The sequence below is a fragment of the Ruditapes philippinarum genome, unplaced genomic scaffold (assembly GCF_026571515.1).
Source record: "Ruditapes philippinarum isolate M1 unplaced genomic scaffold, ASM2657151v2 ctg6555_1_1_1_1, whole genome shotgun sequence".
NCBI classification, from domain to species: Eukaryota; Metazoa; Mollusca; class Bivalvia; order Venerida; family Veneridae; genus Ruditapes; species Ruditapes philippinarum.
In genome coordinates this window covers 1-17,360 of record NW_026859024.1, presented here as the reverse complement: position 1 = coordinate 17,360, position 17,360 = coordinate 1, and the positions used below count along the sequence as shown (strand labels likewise).

Here is a 17,360-nt window from a genome sequence, read left to right as displayed (position 1 = left end):
GATAGAGGGTCAGTATTCATACACACAAAAAAACGTACTTTTCCAGATAAAATGTTTTCTTTGTTCCATAGTGTCTAAAGGGGATATTTTTCTGTATTTAGGTAAAAAAAAACACCAAAGTACCTATAGGGGCCTATCTATATATCTACATTGTATTGATATATAGTACTGTATCTATAAATGTTATGTAAAGTTCATCTATGCCAGTTTAGGCCAATAAGAGATAACAGGATAAATAAAATTTTCCTGAGTAAATAGACGAAAAGTTACCTAGTATGTCTATTTAAAGCGCGAAAAGAACTCTTTTTCGCATATTTAACTAATTTACCAACTCCCACAATTCTAGAGTCAAAATGTCACCTGCAAAGCGAAAGTTGGGATCTCTTTGAAAATTCCCGATTTTGACTTATTTGCGTTAAAAATGGAACTAGTTAATAATTAATTTAGTCTTTCATATATGATAAACATTGACATTTCATAAGATGGCTGCTGCATCTGTTCTTCCTTCAACGAGAAGTGAACTTGACCTGTTTCTGAAAGGCGACAAACTTGGGCAGAAATTTCATGAATTATTCCAGCTTCCGGAAGAAAATAACGTCCAGAAGTACGATTTATATTGTTATTTCTAATTTTCTCATCGCTGAAATTTATTCATGTTGGTGACTTATGTTAAATGACCAAGTTCAATTTTTTGTGCCAGTAGCCAAATCATTTTCTGAGTAGAATCATAGTTTTGGGATCTGTATGAAAACTCTACCAGTACAAGTAGCTTGTAATATGAAATTAGGGGAAGTCGGTATTTTTATTTGACATTTTCCGTTTTAAAAGTGCCATTCGGTATTTTAATTTTTATACACTGCTTCCGTTTGTTCTGGTTTCCTGTCTTATGGTTCCCATCCAAGAAGGCTGCCCATAATTCCTCGGCTTTAATCGTTATCTTGTAGGCCAAAAAGTTGCGATTTGTTATTTATCTTATTACTCGTCATTTATCATTGCGTTATGGTACCCAACAAGAAAGGCTAGCCAAAAGTTCTAGCCATACGTGAGTCCCGTAGGACTAGCAAGGACACACTGTATAATTGGCTAGCCGTACGGCATTTTCAAAATTATATGGAAGTCGAAAATACATATATGTTATTTTATGACTTTAAGCAAGGATTTTAACCAAGAAACAGCAATTGTCTTCGTATGTTTATCTTTTATAGATTAATCGCCTTATTGGCTTCAGTAAAAAAGTACGAATATCGATCTTTGTCATCTCAAGACGTTGAGAAAAAAATTGCATTTGGTCGAAGTTAAATAACATCAATTGAAAAAGTTTACAAAATTTTGATGATAATTCTTTTTTGTTTCATTGAGTTTAATTTTCAACACCTTTGAAATGAAACAAAAAATTAAACACGAAAATTATTGTTGTTGGGCTCTGATAATTGCGTCAATTACCGATGGTACTGGTTGGAGAGATAACTCCGACACTAAATCACATATTTTTTGCAATATTTTAATTATCGTCCAGTATATTTTAAATATTGAACCACCTAAACAAAGTTCAGTTCAAAGGCTTTACATTACACCACAAAAACTATGTATGAAAATGGAATCTGGTACTTCTTGAAGGTCTTGAATGAGGTATACAAAACATGGTCTTTTTACCCCACAACAGTAGGTTAAGGCAACACTTAAATTTTCAAGGAAAAAAAATGACTGGAAAATCAGCATCAATAATTTTTTTACATCTTATATGGTTTATCTATTTTTTGTAAATATTTAAACAATTTTTTCAAAAATCTTTCCCAAGTCAGTGGCCTGTGGTCAATACATTTCTAACTACCTTACTGTAATTTAGTGAAAAGAACGTTTTGAAGCAGTTTTTGCCTACAAAAAGTTTAGGTTATTTGAAAAACATTAAAAAGTCTACCAAATTATAACAAATCATCACATTCTGTCCTGTTCCTATACTGTTAGGTGATCATGTGCATATTTGTTGAAAAACAAAGCTAAAACAATTATATTTATCAAGTGACGGGGTTATCTATGCGTCAGAGTTATCTCTCCGACCAGTATAGAAGTTTGTTAACATAAGGAAAGTTTGCATGTTCCGTGAAACGCATGTTTAAATTCTATTGTCAGTCCCTATGTAGGCTTTAATTAAGGCTAATTAATTGATTGTGCTTTTATGTTCGATATTTAACTACTGTATTTTAAAATTATACAATTATTTTGCATTTCACCGTTTTTGTTGGTTTTTTTTGTCTTTTTTTTTTTCAATGTTCTTTTTTTCACGGATTTGTAATATAAATCTGTGTTTTTCTTTATTCCACTCCGATCCTTATTTATTCGATCCATGTGATTAATTAACAAAAATTCATCTATCATACAAATAAAACAACAAATCATAATCATGAGGCACAAAATAACATATGCATGTTGAACAGTTCCACTTCCATATAATTTTGAAAAGTGCCGTACGGCTAGACAATACAGTGAGTCCTGGGTAGTCGTACGGCACTCACGTACGGCTAGAACTTTTGGCTAGCCGTACGGGCCCGTACCGCTAGCCACTTCCAACAAGAAATGGCACTGAAAATTTCGCTGATAAGTCAGTAATTTTTTTTTGGCTGAGTTTGACCCCGAAATAAGGCCTCTTCACAATGCTAAAAAAACATAAAAAATTCACAATTAGCAGGATTGCTTTTAAGTACCAAACAAAATAATGAACTGACAAATGACAATCTTGGGAGTTTTATTGATATATTTGAGGGAATAAAAAGGAGAAGGCTTAAACTATGAACCTATGAACAGAACATAATTATTAAATGTATGAATAAAGTGACTACAGGTGATGATTTATGCTTGTTTATTTTTAAAATGATCATATTGTTGGTAAATGCTTGTCCCCCACATTTTTTTCAAATCCCTCACATTTTTCAATTGAGTGGGGGACGGTCCCCCATCATTTTGAAATTCTAGATGCAACACTAAATCAAAATATTACTGACTGATTTATTCATAAAATGATTGTGATCGCGCTAAAAGTCCCATTTCAGGAAAACTTAAGTTGGCAAAACTTTGCATTTGATTTAATGGTAATTGGCAAGGAATTCCAAATGTCAATTTGAATTGGAACCATAATGAGATAGGAAACCAGAAAACTGTTTACCGGGGTGCTTTGGTAAACAACAGTGCAGGTAACCTACTGGTACTTGTTCCTGCCATGCTCCAAATATAATTTGACAGGGAACCAAAATCACCTCCGATGAAGAGCAGGCAAACTTACTACCCATAATTTTGCTGTACTTTCGGCGAAAGTTTTCAAAACCAGCAATTCTGCAGATACTTGCGTTACTGTAATGCTCGCTTTGCAAGCAGGCCCTTTGGGTTTGCTTTTGGAGCTTGCTATAAAAAGTGTTTTACTGACATTAATATGCCTTAGTGGTTTGGACTATGGCTCAGCTTTTGATTTAAACTTCATCTAAAATGAACTTTTGTTTGTGACGTTTCAGAAAGAAGCCAGATAAAAAGCCAAAGAAAGCGAAACACAAAGTGAAAGATAAAAAATCAAAGGTAAATAACATGGTTGATATTTGATATATATTAAAAATTCTTACTTAAAGTTTTTAATTAATTACTTTTTGTAACTTAATTTGAAATACCGTTGTCAGTCAATATATGTTGTGAAAAGAGCCCCCCAAAACAACAAGAAAAAAACAAACTTACTGTTTAGGAAAATCTGTTACATTATATTTTCATCCAGTATTAGAAGGGATAACACGGGTAGAAAAACATGATATCAAATGTTGTTCATATTTTGTTGTTCTCAAAATGATTACAATACATATCCGGATATGTAGTAACTATTTTGGTTAGGGTTGTACCATACTCAATCAGATCAGGAAAAATATATGTTATGTTGAGTACAACTAAAATACAAAAAAATGTTATATCTTGTTATAAATAACAAAGGTATTATAATTATTTAGATTCAATATAAAACTTTTTCGCCTCTTTGTCAAATACTTATCTTGGTAGCAGGTTATTGAATTTTCTAATCGGATTTTAGCTAAAAAAAAAACGATTGTACTAGCTTAAAAGTGACACCCGTTCAAATCCCTAATTATTAGGTTCAAATACACACTTTGATTCTTTTAGAGAAACTACATTAATGATAGTACTTAACCTTAAGAATTAATAAATTAAAAGTTTTCAGTGTACAGCCATGTCAGGGAACACATCTTCACAGTCTGAACAGGTTCTATAACATAGCTGACCAACTTAAAGATTTTCTCAAGTCCTTGTTATTGACAGTTAATTGATAATTGACAGTTATTAAAATAGAATCAAAATTCAAACAAGTAAGCTGTAAATCTGCAGGATCTGAGACATTCATGATCATGATGTTTAAACTTTATATTACCTGCAACTTTATTACTGTAGTTTTATTTTATCCATTGGAAATAATTGTGCAGTATCATAAATTGATTGTAATGGCCTTCAATATTTAACAAGTGTATTGTTTGATGCTTTTATATTACCTTTAATGCTGGGCCAAACAAACTGTCCAATAAATCTTTATGAATTTTCTAATATATAAACAGCGTGATGCAAGCCCCGAGGAAGTACCTGAGAGTACGGTGACAAATCTGGAGATTCCTGGAAATCCTTCAACGTTCAACGTGTACGCTCTTGTCAGACAGACACTGCTGGAAAAATGTATGAAAGAGGCAACAAAGGTCTACCAGAAAAGTACAGGCAATTTTTCTGACTCAGAAACTGATGAAGAGATTGAGGATAAAAGCAGAGATGTGGCTGTCAAAATACCCAAGGTTGGTATAAAATGTTGTTACCAAACTGTGTTAGATAGCAAGAATTATGTCTTGAAAGTAAAGTTTCAATGTGGATGCTAGGTTGATGTCTGAATATTATGCAGAACAAAATTTTTATTTAAAAGGGTTGTTATTATTTAAAGCCCCAATTCATATTTGAATTTCTTTTTATATCGAAAGTTTATTGTCACTGGACATCAAATGTAAAGTATGAAGTTATTATTAACTAATAAGCCCCTTCTATAGTCTATGTATTTACGTGCTATGCATACTTTGATATGGATACTATAATGCATTATAAATATATTTTCAGATTGTTGGACTTGGGTTATGTGGTGTGTTTGAGTTGGTTAGAGAGACTCGGGCCAACTACCCAGAGTTATGTGTGAAGGCAATGAAAGCACTTTTAGACATGTTACAAGGACAGCTTCCAGAAAGTATGAAACATGAACCAACGGATGTTGTCGGTATGTGTGAACTTTTACATCTTTCATACAGCAGCACTTGCTCAATGAAATGATGAACATTTATATGAATGAACTGCAATTTTTATGCCCCCACAAAATGGGGAGCATATAGCGTTGCACTTGTCCGTACGTCTGACGTACGTCCAGAAATCTTGTGAACGCAACTCCTCTTAAACCGGATGGCAGATTTTGCTTAAACTTCCAGGGATGAACAACCTTAATGTGTAGATGATAGTAAATAAAGGAATTTGCTGCGACCAAATTTAACAGAATTATGGCCCTTTGTTGATTTTTTCACTATATACTATGTAGAAATTTTGTGAACACAACTACTCTTAAACTGGATGGCAGATTTTGCTTAAACTTCCAGGGATGAACAGCCTTAATGTGTAGATGGTAGTAAACGAAGGAATTTTTGCTGCGACCAAATTTAACAGAATTATGGCCCTTTGTTGATTTTTTCACTATATACCATTTATATGTTGTCAGTGGGGGCATCCGTGTCCTCTGGACACAGTTCTAGTTCTTTGTCAGTTTGTCATTATGATACATAAGTGCCACATTTTCCGGTTTATCATATTTATGTAAGAATTGTTGTTGTAAAAAAAATTTGCTTTAATTTAACATTTTGACATGACGTTGAATTAAATTTGTGGTAAGCAGACCACATTTCTGCCTTTTGTTAAAACAGTATTATAAATCATATCAATACAATGTATTAATTCAATTTGCAGACGGATTATTTCAACTTCTGATGGATATAGCTACCAATTCTGGCCCTGATTTTGTACATCAGGGACTATCTCTGACATCTCTGGCATGTTCAGCTTTGATCAGTTTGGTGATAGCTCTCGGAGATACAGGCAAACTGTTAACTGCTGTAGCTGCTCTTCTAATGAGCACCGGCCCTCTAGCATCAGAACATATTAAGGTGAGATGATAAAATTGACAAAGGACATGTTTTTAACTTTTTAAAAGTATATGATTGTATCAGTATTTTCTCTAGAAATGGACAAAATAAATCAGCAATGTCAGAGTTTAACAGTGAGTGACATAGAAGTGATTATATATGTGTAAATGTAACCTTATGTAACCTTCCAAAAAAGTCAAGAGAGTCCAGTATTGCTTTACATGTAAATGGTCAGGCAGAATTTTGGATTCTTACATTTTATTCTATATAACAAAATCTTGATCTCAAATTCCTCTAGATAATTGGAACATTTTTTTTACAAATTGGGGAATAATCCCAGCAATACTGAATTTGCATAAATTTGCAGATTGTTTCTATAGTATTTGAATGTTATTTTAAGATGATAAAAGCTACACATGTGTCATATTATATTAATGCATTTGCACATATTTTTGAAGGAAAGACGTCACATTTAGATATTTGTCAGACTTTGTGGCCATTTGTATAAAGACTTGAATCATGTCTGTCCCATTTAAAAAACAAAACACACGTACACTGTCACCATTTTAGAATTTTTCAACACAGTTATCTGCAATTCCGTTGGATGATATTAAATACCATTACAATTTTCTATAAAGAATACATGTTTACACATGATTTGTGACTATAAGATATTGGGGTGCACCTTTATAATCCATTTCTAAACAAGCTAAAGTTTGAGCGCAAGTATTGTTTGTATTATACAGGTACCAGGTATATTGACATCTCTACAGAAGAGTGTACAAGCAGTGTTACAGGGGAAGACACATCTACCAGACTGGTTTACACATGGTGTAAAAGAACAATCTAGACTGTTCTCCTTTACTCTACAAGATATACCACATAGTAAGCTAAATGGTCATATTACATTCGAGCTTCAAAGGCACAGAATGCCACAGAAATTGATATCTAAGAAATGTCAAACATGAATTCAATAATGGATATAGAGTATGTTAGATGTTTAACAGCTGAAGAAAGTAGCGCTGAATATTAAGTAATGTGTTGTAAAGGTAGCAAAATGTAAACAAAGTAGTATTTTGACTTCCATACAAAATACTAATTCACTATAATTATACCAATTGCCAACAAAGCAAAAGATGCGAAGATAGTCCATCTTCATGTTTATGGCAAGTGACTGTAACAAGATAGCAAAAATTTAAGATTTTTAGGGGAAAAAATGATAGTACTTCTGAGGCATAATGGGCTTTTAAAGTAATCTGGTATGATCTATGCTACATAATACATATTTTGTAGAAGACTGATGAATTAGATACTTTTGGACTTTGAATGTTATGTTTATGGTCTAAACATATGCCTAGAGATCTATCCTTTTATAATAACTCAACAATTTTTATCCATTTTATTTGTGTGTGTGCAAATTCAGTATGTCCATACAAGATAAATAAAAGTGTCTTTAATGTATTGAAGAATAAAATTTGCCCTATAATTATTTTCAGTTCATGTTTCTTTTTTTCAAAAACAGCTTAGCTATTAACTTAATGTTTCTCATATCTTTATGTATACTGATAGCCATAAATCAAGTAGTGCCGAGTTTAACTTTCTCTTTACAGTATACAATTTTAATTTTACAATTTACGGATCATGTTTTTATTTAATTGTTACACAACACATTTTTAGCTCGACTTTTCTATGAAAAGGGGAGCTATCCTACTAGCCCCGGCGTCGGCGTCGGCGTTGGCGTCACACCTTGGTTAAGTTTTTCGTACCACCCCACTTTATTTCAGAAGTATTACAAGTATGGCTTTGAAACTTACCATACTTGTTCACCATCATAACCTCCATCTACAGACAAGAGTACATAACTCTGTCAAGGTTTTTGACAGAATTATGGCCCTTTTTTGACTTAGAAAGTGTATTGAGCTTGGTTAAGTTTTTTGTACCACCTCACTTTATTTCAAAACCATTGGAGGTATTGCTTTGAAACTGACCATACTTGTTTACCATCACGACCTTCATCAACAGACAAGAGGACATAACTCTGTCAAGGTTTTTGACAGAATTATGCCCCTTTTTGACTTAGAAAATACATTGAATATGGGTAAAATCCACTTATTGCCTTAACCCTTTGAGATATTGCTTTGAAACTTTTAATGCTATTTCACATCATTACCCCCATCTGTACGCAAGAGAAGGTAACTCTGTCAAGGATTTGTTTTAAAAATTAAGGCCTTTTATCGACTTAGAATTAAATTTATTTAAGGCTCAACTCAGTTTTTTTTTCTTTCTTACCAGCCCTCTTTTGACTTAAACATTTCAAACTTTGCTGCAGTGTTCAAGGGTATCACACAATTCAGTAAAATAATTCTTCACTAAATATCTTAATGCTCATGGCCATTGTTCACTTTAAAAATACAGAGATTCTTGTATTGCCTTTTACTGCAAAAACTTTTTTTATTGGCAAGCAATAAAAAAGTCGAGCGCGCTGTCTTACGGACAGCTCTTGTTATATATTAATGTAATGTATTTCAGCATCATCTGTAGATTCACAAGGTATATCTGCTATAACGTCTGATGGTCGTTACCTGTATATACACAATAAATATGGACTATTCAAAATAGGCTCAGGCTATGGTGGATCATTAAAGGTATATAAAACTACATTTGAGCCGCGCCTTGACAAAACCAACATAATGTGTTTGCGACCAGCATGGATGGTGACCAGTCCGCGCAGTCTGATCAGGATCCATGCTGTTCGCTTACCAACTCAATTACAAGTAGAGAAACTGATAGCGAACAGCATGGATCCTGATCAGACTGCGTGGATGCGCAGGCTGGTCTTGATCCATGCTGGTCGTAAACGCATTATGTTGGTTTTGTCATGGCGCGGCTCATTTATATAATAGCAGATTTATTGAATAAAGAATACCAGTAAATGTCCTATATAATCTTGATAAAGCTAAAAACCCTATGCACAATTAAAGTTGCACACCTCCATATGTGCCAGAATATTTCAAGAAAATCAGACATTAGAAAAATGCATTAAGATTTTAAGAAAAGTATAAAAAGATTCAAGATATAACTTTATGTTTGATGTGGGATTAAAATCTGATTTTGCATTATTTATCACCATATTTCTACTGTTTGACTAACACAATAAGGGCTATTTTTGCATATTTTTACCTCTTTTTTTGGTAATTTACATGGGCCATTAGTGCCATTTGCAATGTTTAACTTACTTTCTTTGTCCACTTAACAATATTTTTACTTTTTAATTTTTTTTTTTTAATTTTAATGAAAATTATCATGAATCTGGAGGCATGCCACTTTAAGGTGCAAATGCTTCAGAATTCACATAATTTCAAAAACTCAAGTAAAGAAAATGTTTTAAAAGTTTAAGGAATATGTACTTATTCACTATTAAATTAGCATTGGATATGTTTTATGCCAAATAAAGTTGAATTAACTGTTTTTATTATATAATCTATAAATAGCTTTGAAATGCCTTTCCCTGATTGGCTAACAAGCAACTTTTTGTAAAAAATAACAGGTCAATATCAGAGTATATTCACTGTTTTTTTTCCTAAAAATAGATTTTCAGAGTATATTCACCGGTTTTTCTTCTAAAAATAGATTTTCTGGAAATCCCTTAAAGACACGAGACTTTGACGAGATGTCACGCAAAGTTTGTTGTTATTATTCTCAAAAACGTTGAATCGGGTGTACATAAGAGTCAAATAAGTCTATTTTAGTTACCATTTTTAAGAACAATAGGGATTAGCATGCCAATGGAAAGGGCCAAATTATGGAAACAGTAGACAAGCTGAAAAATAATGATTTCCGTCGTATGCAATGGCAGATGTGATAAGCCATATAAAAGCTATTTATAAAATATATAATAAAACAGATATGTACTTTTTAGCTGTTGAATATGATGTGATATGTACTGAAAAATTAATATTGACCTCGGCTATCGCCTCAGTCAATATTAATTTTTTCAGTACATATCACATCATATTCAACAGCTAAAAAGTCCATATTTGTATAATATCAGATAATTCCTGTATTTATTTACATAATATCAGACTTGCCTTTATCACAATATTTGTTCACCTGACGAAAATGTTAACTAATTAAAACTTAAAAAAACTGTTCAAATTTCAAACAAAGTGGACAGAATCTGGAAGTAAAGTGCTTTTAAAACATAGTTTAATCAGGCAGTTCTTATAAGATAGTTATCTCTATAAACCATTCTTTGACTTCAGAATTGGTTAAAAAGAAAGCTTCAAATCTTCAAAGATCTATTCAGTTTTTACTTATCTACACTTGTTATTTACAGGGTCATATTGTATGCTACAGAGAAATGTTACCAGCTAAGTCAAGTGTATGGCTGGCCTATGCAGGGGTAAGTGAGCTAGAAATCACAGCATGACTGTAGTAACTCAATATGCTTAGATAATAAACTGTGATAGTTTTTAAATAGATTTGCTAAATTTCTTCATATAACTAGATTTGAGCAGCGTCATGACAAAACCAACATAATGGGTTTGCATCCAGACCAGCCTGCGCATCCGCGTAGTCTGATCAGGATCCATGCTGTTTGCTTACCAACTCTATTACAAGTAGAGAAACTGATAGCGAACAGCATGGATCCTGATCAGACTATGCGGATGCACAGGCTGGTCTGGATCCATGCTGGTCGCAAACCCATTATGTTGGTTTTGTCATGACGCTGCTCAACTGTTTTGACTCTCACAAGTCTTCATCAGGGTTGTGAAATATTGTGAAATTAGTTCCAAAGGATAAACAATATCTCAATAGATGAACAGAAGATACAACTGTTTACCACTGAACAGACATTATGTCTGTAATGAAATGATGTGGTTACCCATTAGTTAAAGATATATCAAGATAAGTATTTAACAACAAAGATATATTTTGTCACAAAAAAACTTTTAAAAGTTGATGCAGCTAAGTTATGGTAATTGAAGATTGATGTGGTATATATTTCAGACATTGCTGTTATGTAGAATAGATAACTCCTCTCAGCTGTGTACTATCAACACTGACACACTTGAAGTGGAGAATCTATGTGATATGGATGGTAAGATATTTACACATATTTTTGGTTGAAATTCAAGTCAATACATTGTTGTTAATGTAAGATAGTGATAGTATAACTACATGCATTATATTGCTTTAAGTTTGTAACACCCGATGTTTGCCAAAATGATCTTTCCTGTTTTGATGCCATATGACTTAAATTGTATTTATCTCGTAAAACCAAACAAAAATATATTGGGTAATAACTGGATGTCAGCCTGCTTATAATAATTGAATATCCCTAGCTGAATTTTAATACATAAGTTAGGGGTAATAAATAAATGTTGAATTCATGTATAGACTTGGGACAGGCTACCAGGGCATTAGATTTTTATAAACTCATCTTCTTTTTGTACTGAAATAACATAGAAAGTTTGTTTAAAAATTTAACCTTACATATTTTCTTTTCCTTTCTGTCACATCAATGAAATTTAAGGCATGCACTGATGTGAAATTTGCAATTAATTTTAGGACATGGAGTTGCCCCATGTGCCATGTTTTGTGATGGAGAACATATAGGACAAATTACAGCAGCAAAAGATGTAAGTACTTGATGAATTCACACAAATATATTTGATTTATGACAAGCAATAATGCACTTTCAAATAAATATTTATGAAAAAAGTGACAGGAACTTTGGATTATTTTATGTTAAAAAGCTATCTAGCAAGATTTAAGCCTTATGAAAGGTGGGCTATTCTGCTCAGGGGGTCACTGGTGCCTGTGATTAAGCATAAACAGGAAAGAAAGTCTTCCGCCACCAGTAAAGCTGAATTGACATATGACCTTAACACTGTTGGTGGTACTTTAAACGGCATCAAAGGGAGTAAATCAATACAATGCTCATGTATGTGATAATGAACTGCTTTAACTATATCTGAAGAGTAAAGAGAATTTTTGTACTTTTTCAAGTTAGAACCTTCTTTCATGTTCTTGTTCCTCTGCTGACATGGTAACCACATGCCATTCTGTTTATGCTTGGTGTTCATGTTGTGATAAAGTCTAGTTTATTTTGATGCACAGACATGTGTACGTCCCCACAAGGGGTTTGACATTATTGGAAGATATATAGTTTGAGGAGAATGTAATTAATTTTAGTATGGTAAAAGTTATAATGCTTTTTAGCTCGACTATTTGATAAGAATAAGTAGAGCTATTGTAGTCACCCGAGCGTCGGCGGCGTCTGCGTCGGCGTAACCACTTATGTTAAAGTTTTTGTAATAGTTCAAATATTTTCAAAGTCCATTGACATATGGCTTTGAAACTTTGCACACTTGTTCACCATCATGACCCCAACCTGTAGACAGGAGGAGGTAACTCTATCAAGCATTTTGACAAAATCATGCCCCTTTTTCGACTTAGAATTTACGTTAAAGTTTTTGTAATAGTTCAAATATTTTCAAAGTCCATTGACATATGGCTTTGAAACTTTGCACACTTGTTCATCATCATGACCCCAACCTGTAGACAGGAGGAGGTAACTCTATCAAGCATTTTGACAAAATCATGCCCCTTTTTCGACTTAGAATTTACGTTAAAGTTTTTGTAATAGTTCAAATATTTTCAAAGTCCATTGACATATGGCTTTGAAACTTTGCACACTTGTTCACTATAATGACCCCAACCTGTAAACAGGAGGAGGTAACTGTATCAAGCATTTTTATGCCACCGCAGCATCTGCGATGCGGTGGCATATAGCGATTCACCTGTGTGTGTGTGCGTGTGTTTGTGTGTGTGTTTGTGTGTGTGTTATATAGATTATATAGTGAACTTAAAAAATCTTCTTGTGAAAAACCACTAGTCCAATTTCAACAAAACTTGGCAGGATTGTTCCTTGGGTGAAGGGCTTCCAAAGTTGTTCAAAGAATTTCATTCCATACAGAAATCTGGTTGCCATGGCAACCAAAAGGAATTATAAGAATAAATTTAAAAAATCTTCTTGTAAAGACCCAATAGGCCTAGAGCTTAGATACTTTGCATAAGGCATTGTCTGGTAGACCTTTACCAAGATTGTTCAAATTATAGCCCTTGGGTCAAAATCGGCCCCGCCCCAGGGTCATTGATTTTCACCAGATGTACATATAGCAAAATTTTAAAACACCTTCTTGTAAAGACCCAAAAGGCCTAGAGCTTAGATATTTTGCATAAGGCATTGTCTGGTAGACCTCTACCCAGATTGTTCAAATTATAGCCCTGGGGTCAAAATCGGCCCCGCCCCGGGGGTCATTGGTTTTCCTTATATGTATATAGTAAAAACTTATAGTAAAAACTTCAAAAAAATTCTTCTAGCAATTGACAAATGCTACAGGTTAGATATTTTGCATGAAACATTGTGTAGTAAACCTCTAGCAAGATTGTTCAAATTATAGCCCTGGGGTCAAAATTGCCCCCGCCCTGGGGGTCATTGATTATAATAAAAAAATAAAAAAATCTTATTGTCTGAAGGTACAAGGCTTAGAGCTTTAATATTTGTTAAATAATATCATCTAAAGGTACTCTACAAAAGTTATTCAAATGTTGCCTCTTGTGTCAAAATTAGCCCCGCCCCCGGGGCCATAGGTTTTCCTTATATGTATATAGTAAAAACTTTAAAAAATCATCTTCTCTAAATTTACAAAGGCTAGAGTTAAGATTTTTTGCATGAAACATTGTGTAGTGAACCTCTAGCAAGATTGTTCAAATTATAGCCCTGGGGTCAAAATTGGTTCCGCCCCGGGGGTCATTGATTTTCATTATGTACATATAGTGAAAAAATAAAAAAATATTTTTGTCTGAAGGTACAAGGCATAGAGCTTTGATGTTTGATATATAATATCATTTATAGGTCCTCTACCAAAGTTGTTCAAATTTTTCCCCTGGTGTCAAAATTGGCCCTGCCCGGGGGCAGTGATTGTCATTATGTACACATAGTAAAAACGGAAAATAAAACAAATGTTTTCTGAATGGGAGAAAGCTATAGCTTAGATATTTGACTTGACCTGTATCAAAATTGTTTTGAATTAAACCCTTGGGTCAAAATTATGCCTTGCCCAAGGGGACAGTGACCTACTTTCTTGTCCTTTGATGTACAGCAATGACATTTTGACCATGTGCACAGTTTTAGTTGTAAAATTAAACTTTGATATCAGGTGACCTAGATTTTGATGATGTGACCTACTTTCTTGTCCTTTGATGTACAGCTATGAAATTTGAACCATGCGGTGGCATAGCATTTTTCTCAAATGCAATCTTGTTTTTTACTATCAAGCACTAAGAATAGTCGAGCGTTGCTGTCCTACCGACAGCTCTTGTTTTACAGAACTTATCATATTACACATGTACAGTTTTTTGTATAATGAAATTGGCTGTTTTCTGTACCAAATTTATTTGCTTGTAAGTTGTGACTTTGTTTTTATATTTCAGGACAGTTTTGTAGTACGTATGTTTGACCCACATCAATCTCCTATGACAGTAGTCAATGAATTACCTCTTAAACTGACAAGAAAATGTGTGGATGCATTTGGTGTTGATATTTCTGATCAAAACAATAGTGATAGAAGAACAATATGTAAGTGTTTTGACAGTTTTAGATATTTATCACATACCCATGCCGATTTTCTGACTCCTTAAAAATGGTAAATATTGCATGGCTGTGCATATATTTTTGAAGTGATGTCATTTACGTTATACAAACATAATGTAAAGATATGCTAAATGTTAGCTTTACACTATAGGCTCGCCAGAGGTTTGCATAATATAACTTTATTCAACTCGTTCAATAAATTCAGTATTAAACTTAAACAAGTTTGAACTTGAACAAAGTTCTATGGTATGATTTTTGTATTTTCTGATTGCAGATCAGGAAATACAAAGCTAACATTCAATCTCTTCATGACAAACCTAACAACAAGTAGTTCTCAAAACAGCTTAAAACTAGCGATATAAAAGAAAGAAATATTTTTATTTTGTTACAAGTATCCAACAAATTACAAGGCAATCAAAGTTTAAAGTAGCGTTGGCTTATAGAATTGTCAACAAATGAACAATCACAAATTACGCGGATGAATATCATTTTAATCAATGAAATTCCATTTTTTTAAGCGATGTCGATTACCGAATACTTCAGAGCGTATTACACAATTAAATCTGACTGTCGAGTAGTGGTATATACTATATACATGCGAGAAGATTTTCGTTAAACTATTTACATCAGTGTTAAACAACAGGTTTATCATTAACAAAATGCTTCAAAATTGATAAAGATTACAAACCCTAAAATGGAAATTCTAAATTTAGAATTATTTGATTTTATTCAGGCTTTCTTTGTATAACTTCCCTGTGGTGCAGGGGTAACGTGCTTGTCTAGAGTTCGAGAGGTCTAGGTTTTTTTTTAAGTGTCTTTTTTAGGGAAGTAACCACGATATTCAAGGATAAAGTGTGGCTGTCATATGATTTTATGATGCAACTCTAGTCATGCAAAATTCTGTATGTATGAAACTCAACTGTAATAGCAAAAAGTTTAAACACAGTCGCTGCACCTTGGTGCCCTGCAAAATGAATTGTAGTATATGAAAATAATCTTGTACAGGAAATTACATACAGATATACAGTACGGTTTAGATTGCAAGATCAGAAAATGCCACAGAGCTTGCAGGCCTTTGATTTAAACTTTTGTTGTAAAAGCATTATCTCTGCTTATATGAAGATTACGAAAAAATAGCTTGTATCTATTGCTTTTGTCCTTTGAATTAAAACTTAAACTAACTGTTTTTTTTTTAATGTTCAGAATTTTGTTGAAATTCCCTTTATTTGTTTTTGTGCCCCCACTTTAGTGGCGGGCATATAGATTTACCCTTGTCCGTCTGTCCTTCCGTCCGTCCGTTCACTTTTGTGTCGCACGTAACTCAAAAAGTATTTGACCTAGAGTCAGGAAACTTTACAGGAATATTGATCAGCATGTGTAGTTGTGCACTTGGGTATTTTCGTCTGGATATTTTTAGTATTTTCAGAGTTATTGCCCTTGACTTAGTAAAATTTTGCAATTTTCAACTTTTGTCGCATGTAACTCAAAAAGTATTTGACCTAGAGTCATGAAACTTTACAGGAATGTTGATCAGCATGTGTAGTTGTGCACCTGCGTATTTTCATGTGGATATTCTTAGTATTTTCAGAGTTATTGCCCTTGACTTAGTAAAATTTTGCAATTTTCAACTTGTGTCGCATGTAACTCAAAAAGTATTTGACCTAGAGTCATGAACCTTTACAGGAATGTTGATCAGCATGTGTAGTTGTGCACCTGGGTATTTTCGTCTGGATATTTTTAGTATTTTTAGAGTTATTGCCCTTGACTTAGTAAAATTTTGCAATTTTCAACATGTGTCGCATGTAACTCAAAAAGGATTTGACCTAGAGTCATGAAACTTCACAGGAATATTGATCAGCATGTGCAGTTGTGCACCAGGTATTTTCGTCTGGATTTATTTAGTATTTTTAGAGTTATTGCCCTTGACTTAGAAAATGTTTGCAATTTTCAACTTGTGTCGCAAGTTACTCAAAAAGGATTTGACATAGAGTCATTAAACCTTATGGGCAGGTTGCTCAGCATATTTAGATTTTTCGTTTTTTAGGGTTTCGCTTGTGGATTTATCCAGTATTTGTAGAGTTATTTCCCTTGACTTAGTAAAAAGATTGACAGAACAGTGGCGCGGTGGGGGCACCGGTGTCCTATGGACACATTTCTAGTTCTGTTTGAAATATTCTCGAAAAATTTAATAAACAAGCAATTGAATTTCAGGTACCGGGTTTGATGAAGATATAGCATCAATTACTTCTGGAAAAGAGTTTAGTCTAGTCAGAACAACTGGAGGAAAGGTATTGTCAATTCATGTTGTTTTCATAGTTTTCTATTTACAGTAAAAATTTAGTATCTATAGCTAAGTGTTCATAATTTTAAGCTATAATTTTCAACAGTTGCTTTAATCATATGAAAATAATCATTTTAGAAACTATTTAACATGACAGAGAACAGAGACTAGGAGTAGCTTTATTTGTGCACTGCTGAAAAATAATAAAAACTGTCTG

General features: G+C 33.3%; 1 protein-coding gene across 1 annotated transcript; it reads left to right on the top strand.

Moving 5' to 3' along the window:
* Window positions 1–353: 353 nt before the first annotated feature.
* Window positions 354–17,191, top strand: LOC132754938 (E3 ubiquitin-protein ligase MYCBP2-like; the record flags this gene model as incomplete). The annotated part of the gene is made up of 12 exons (XM_060745691.1): window positions 354–604; window positions 3,504–3,564; window positions 4,596–4,823; window positions 5,137–5,290; window positions 6,025–6,221; window positions 6,947–7,085; window positions 8,730–8,845; window positions 10,537–10,602; window positions 11,211–11,301; window positions 11,772–11,842; window positions 14,703–14,847; window positions 17,074–17,191. Coding segments are annotated over exons 1-12 (1,508 nt in total), but the record flags the coding sequence as incomplete, so codon positions are not given.
* Between the last annotated feature and the right edge of the window lie 169 nt (window positions 17,192–17,360).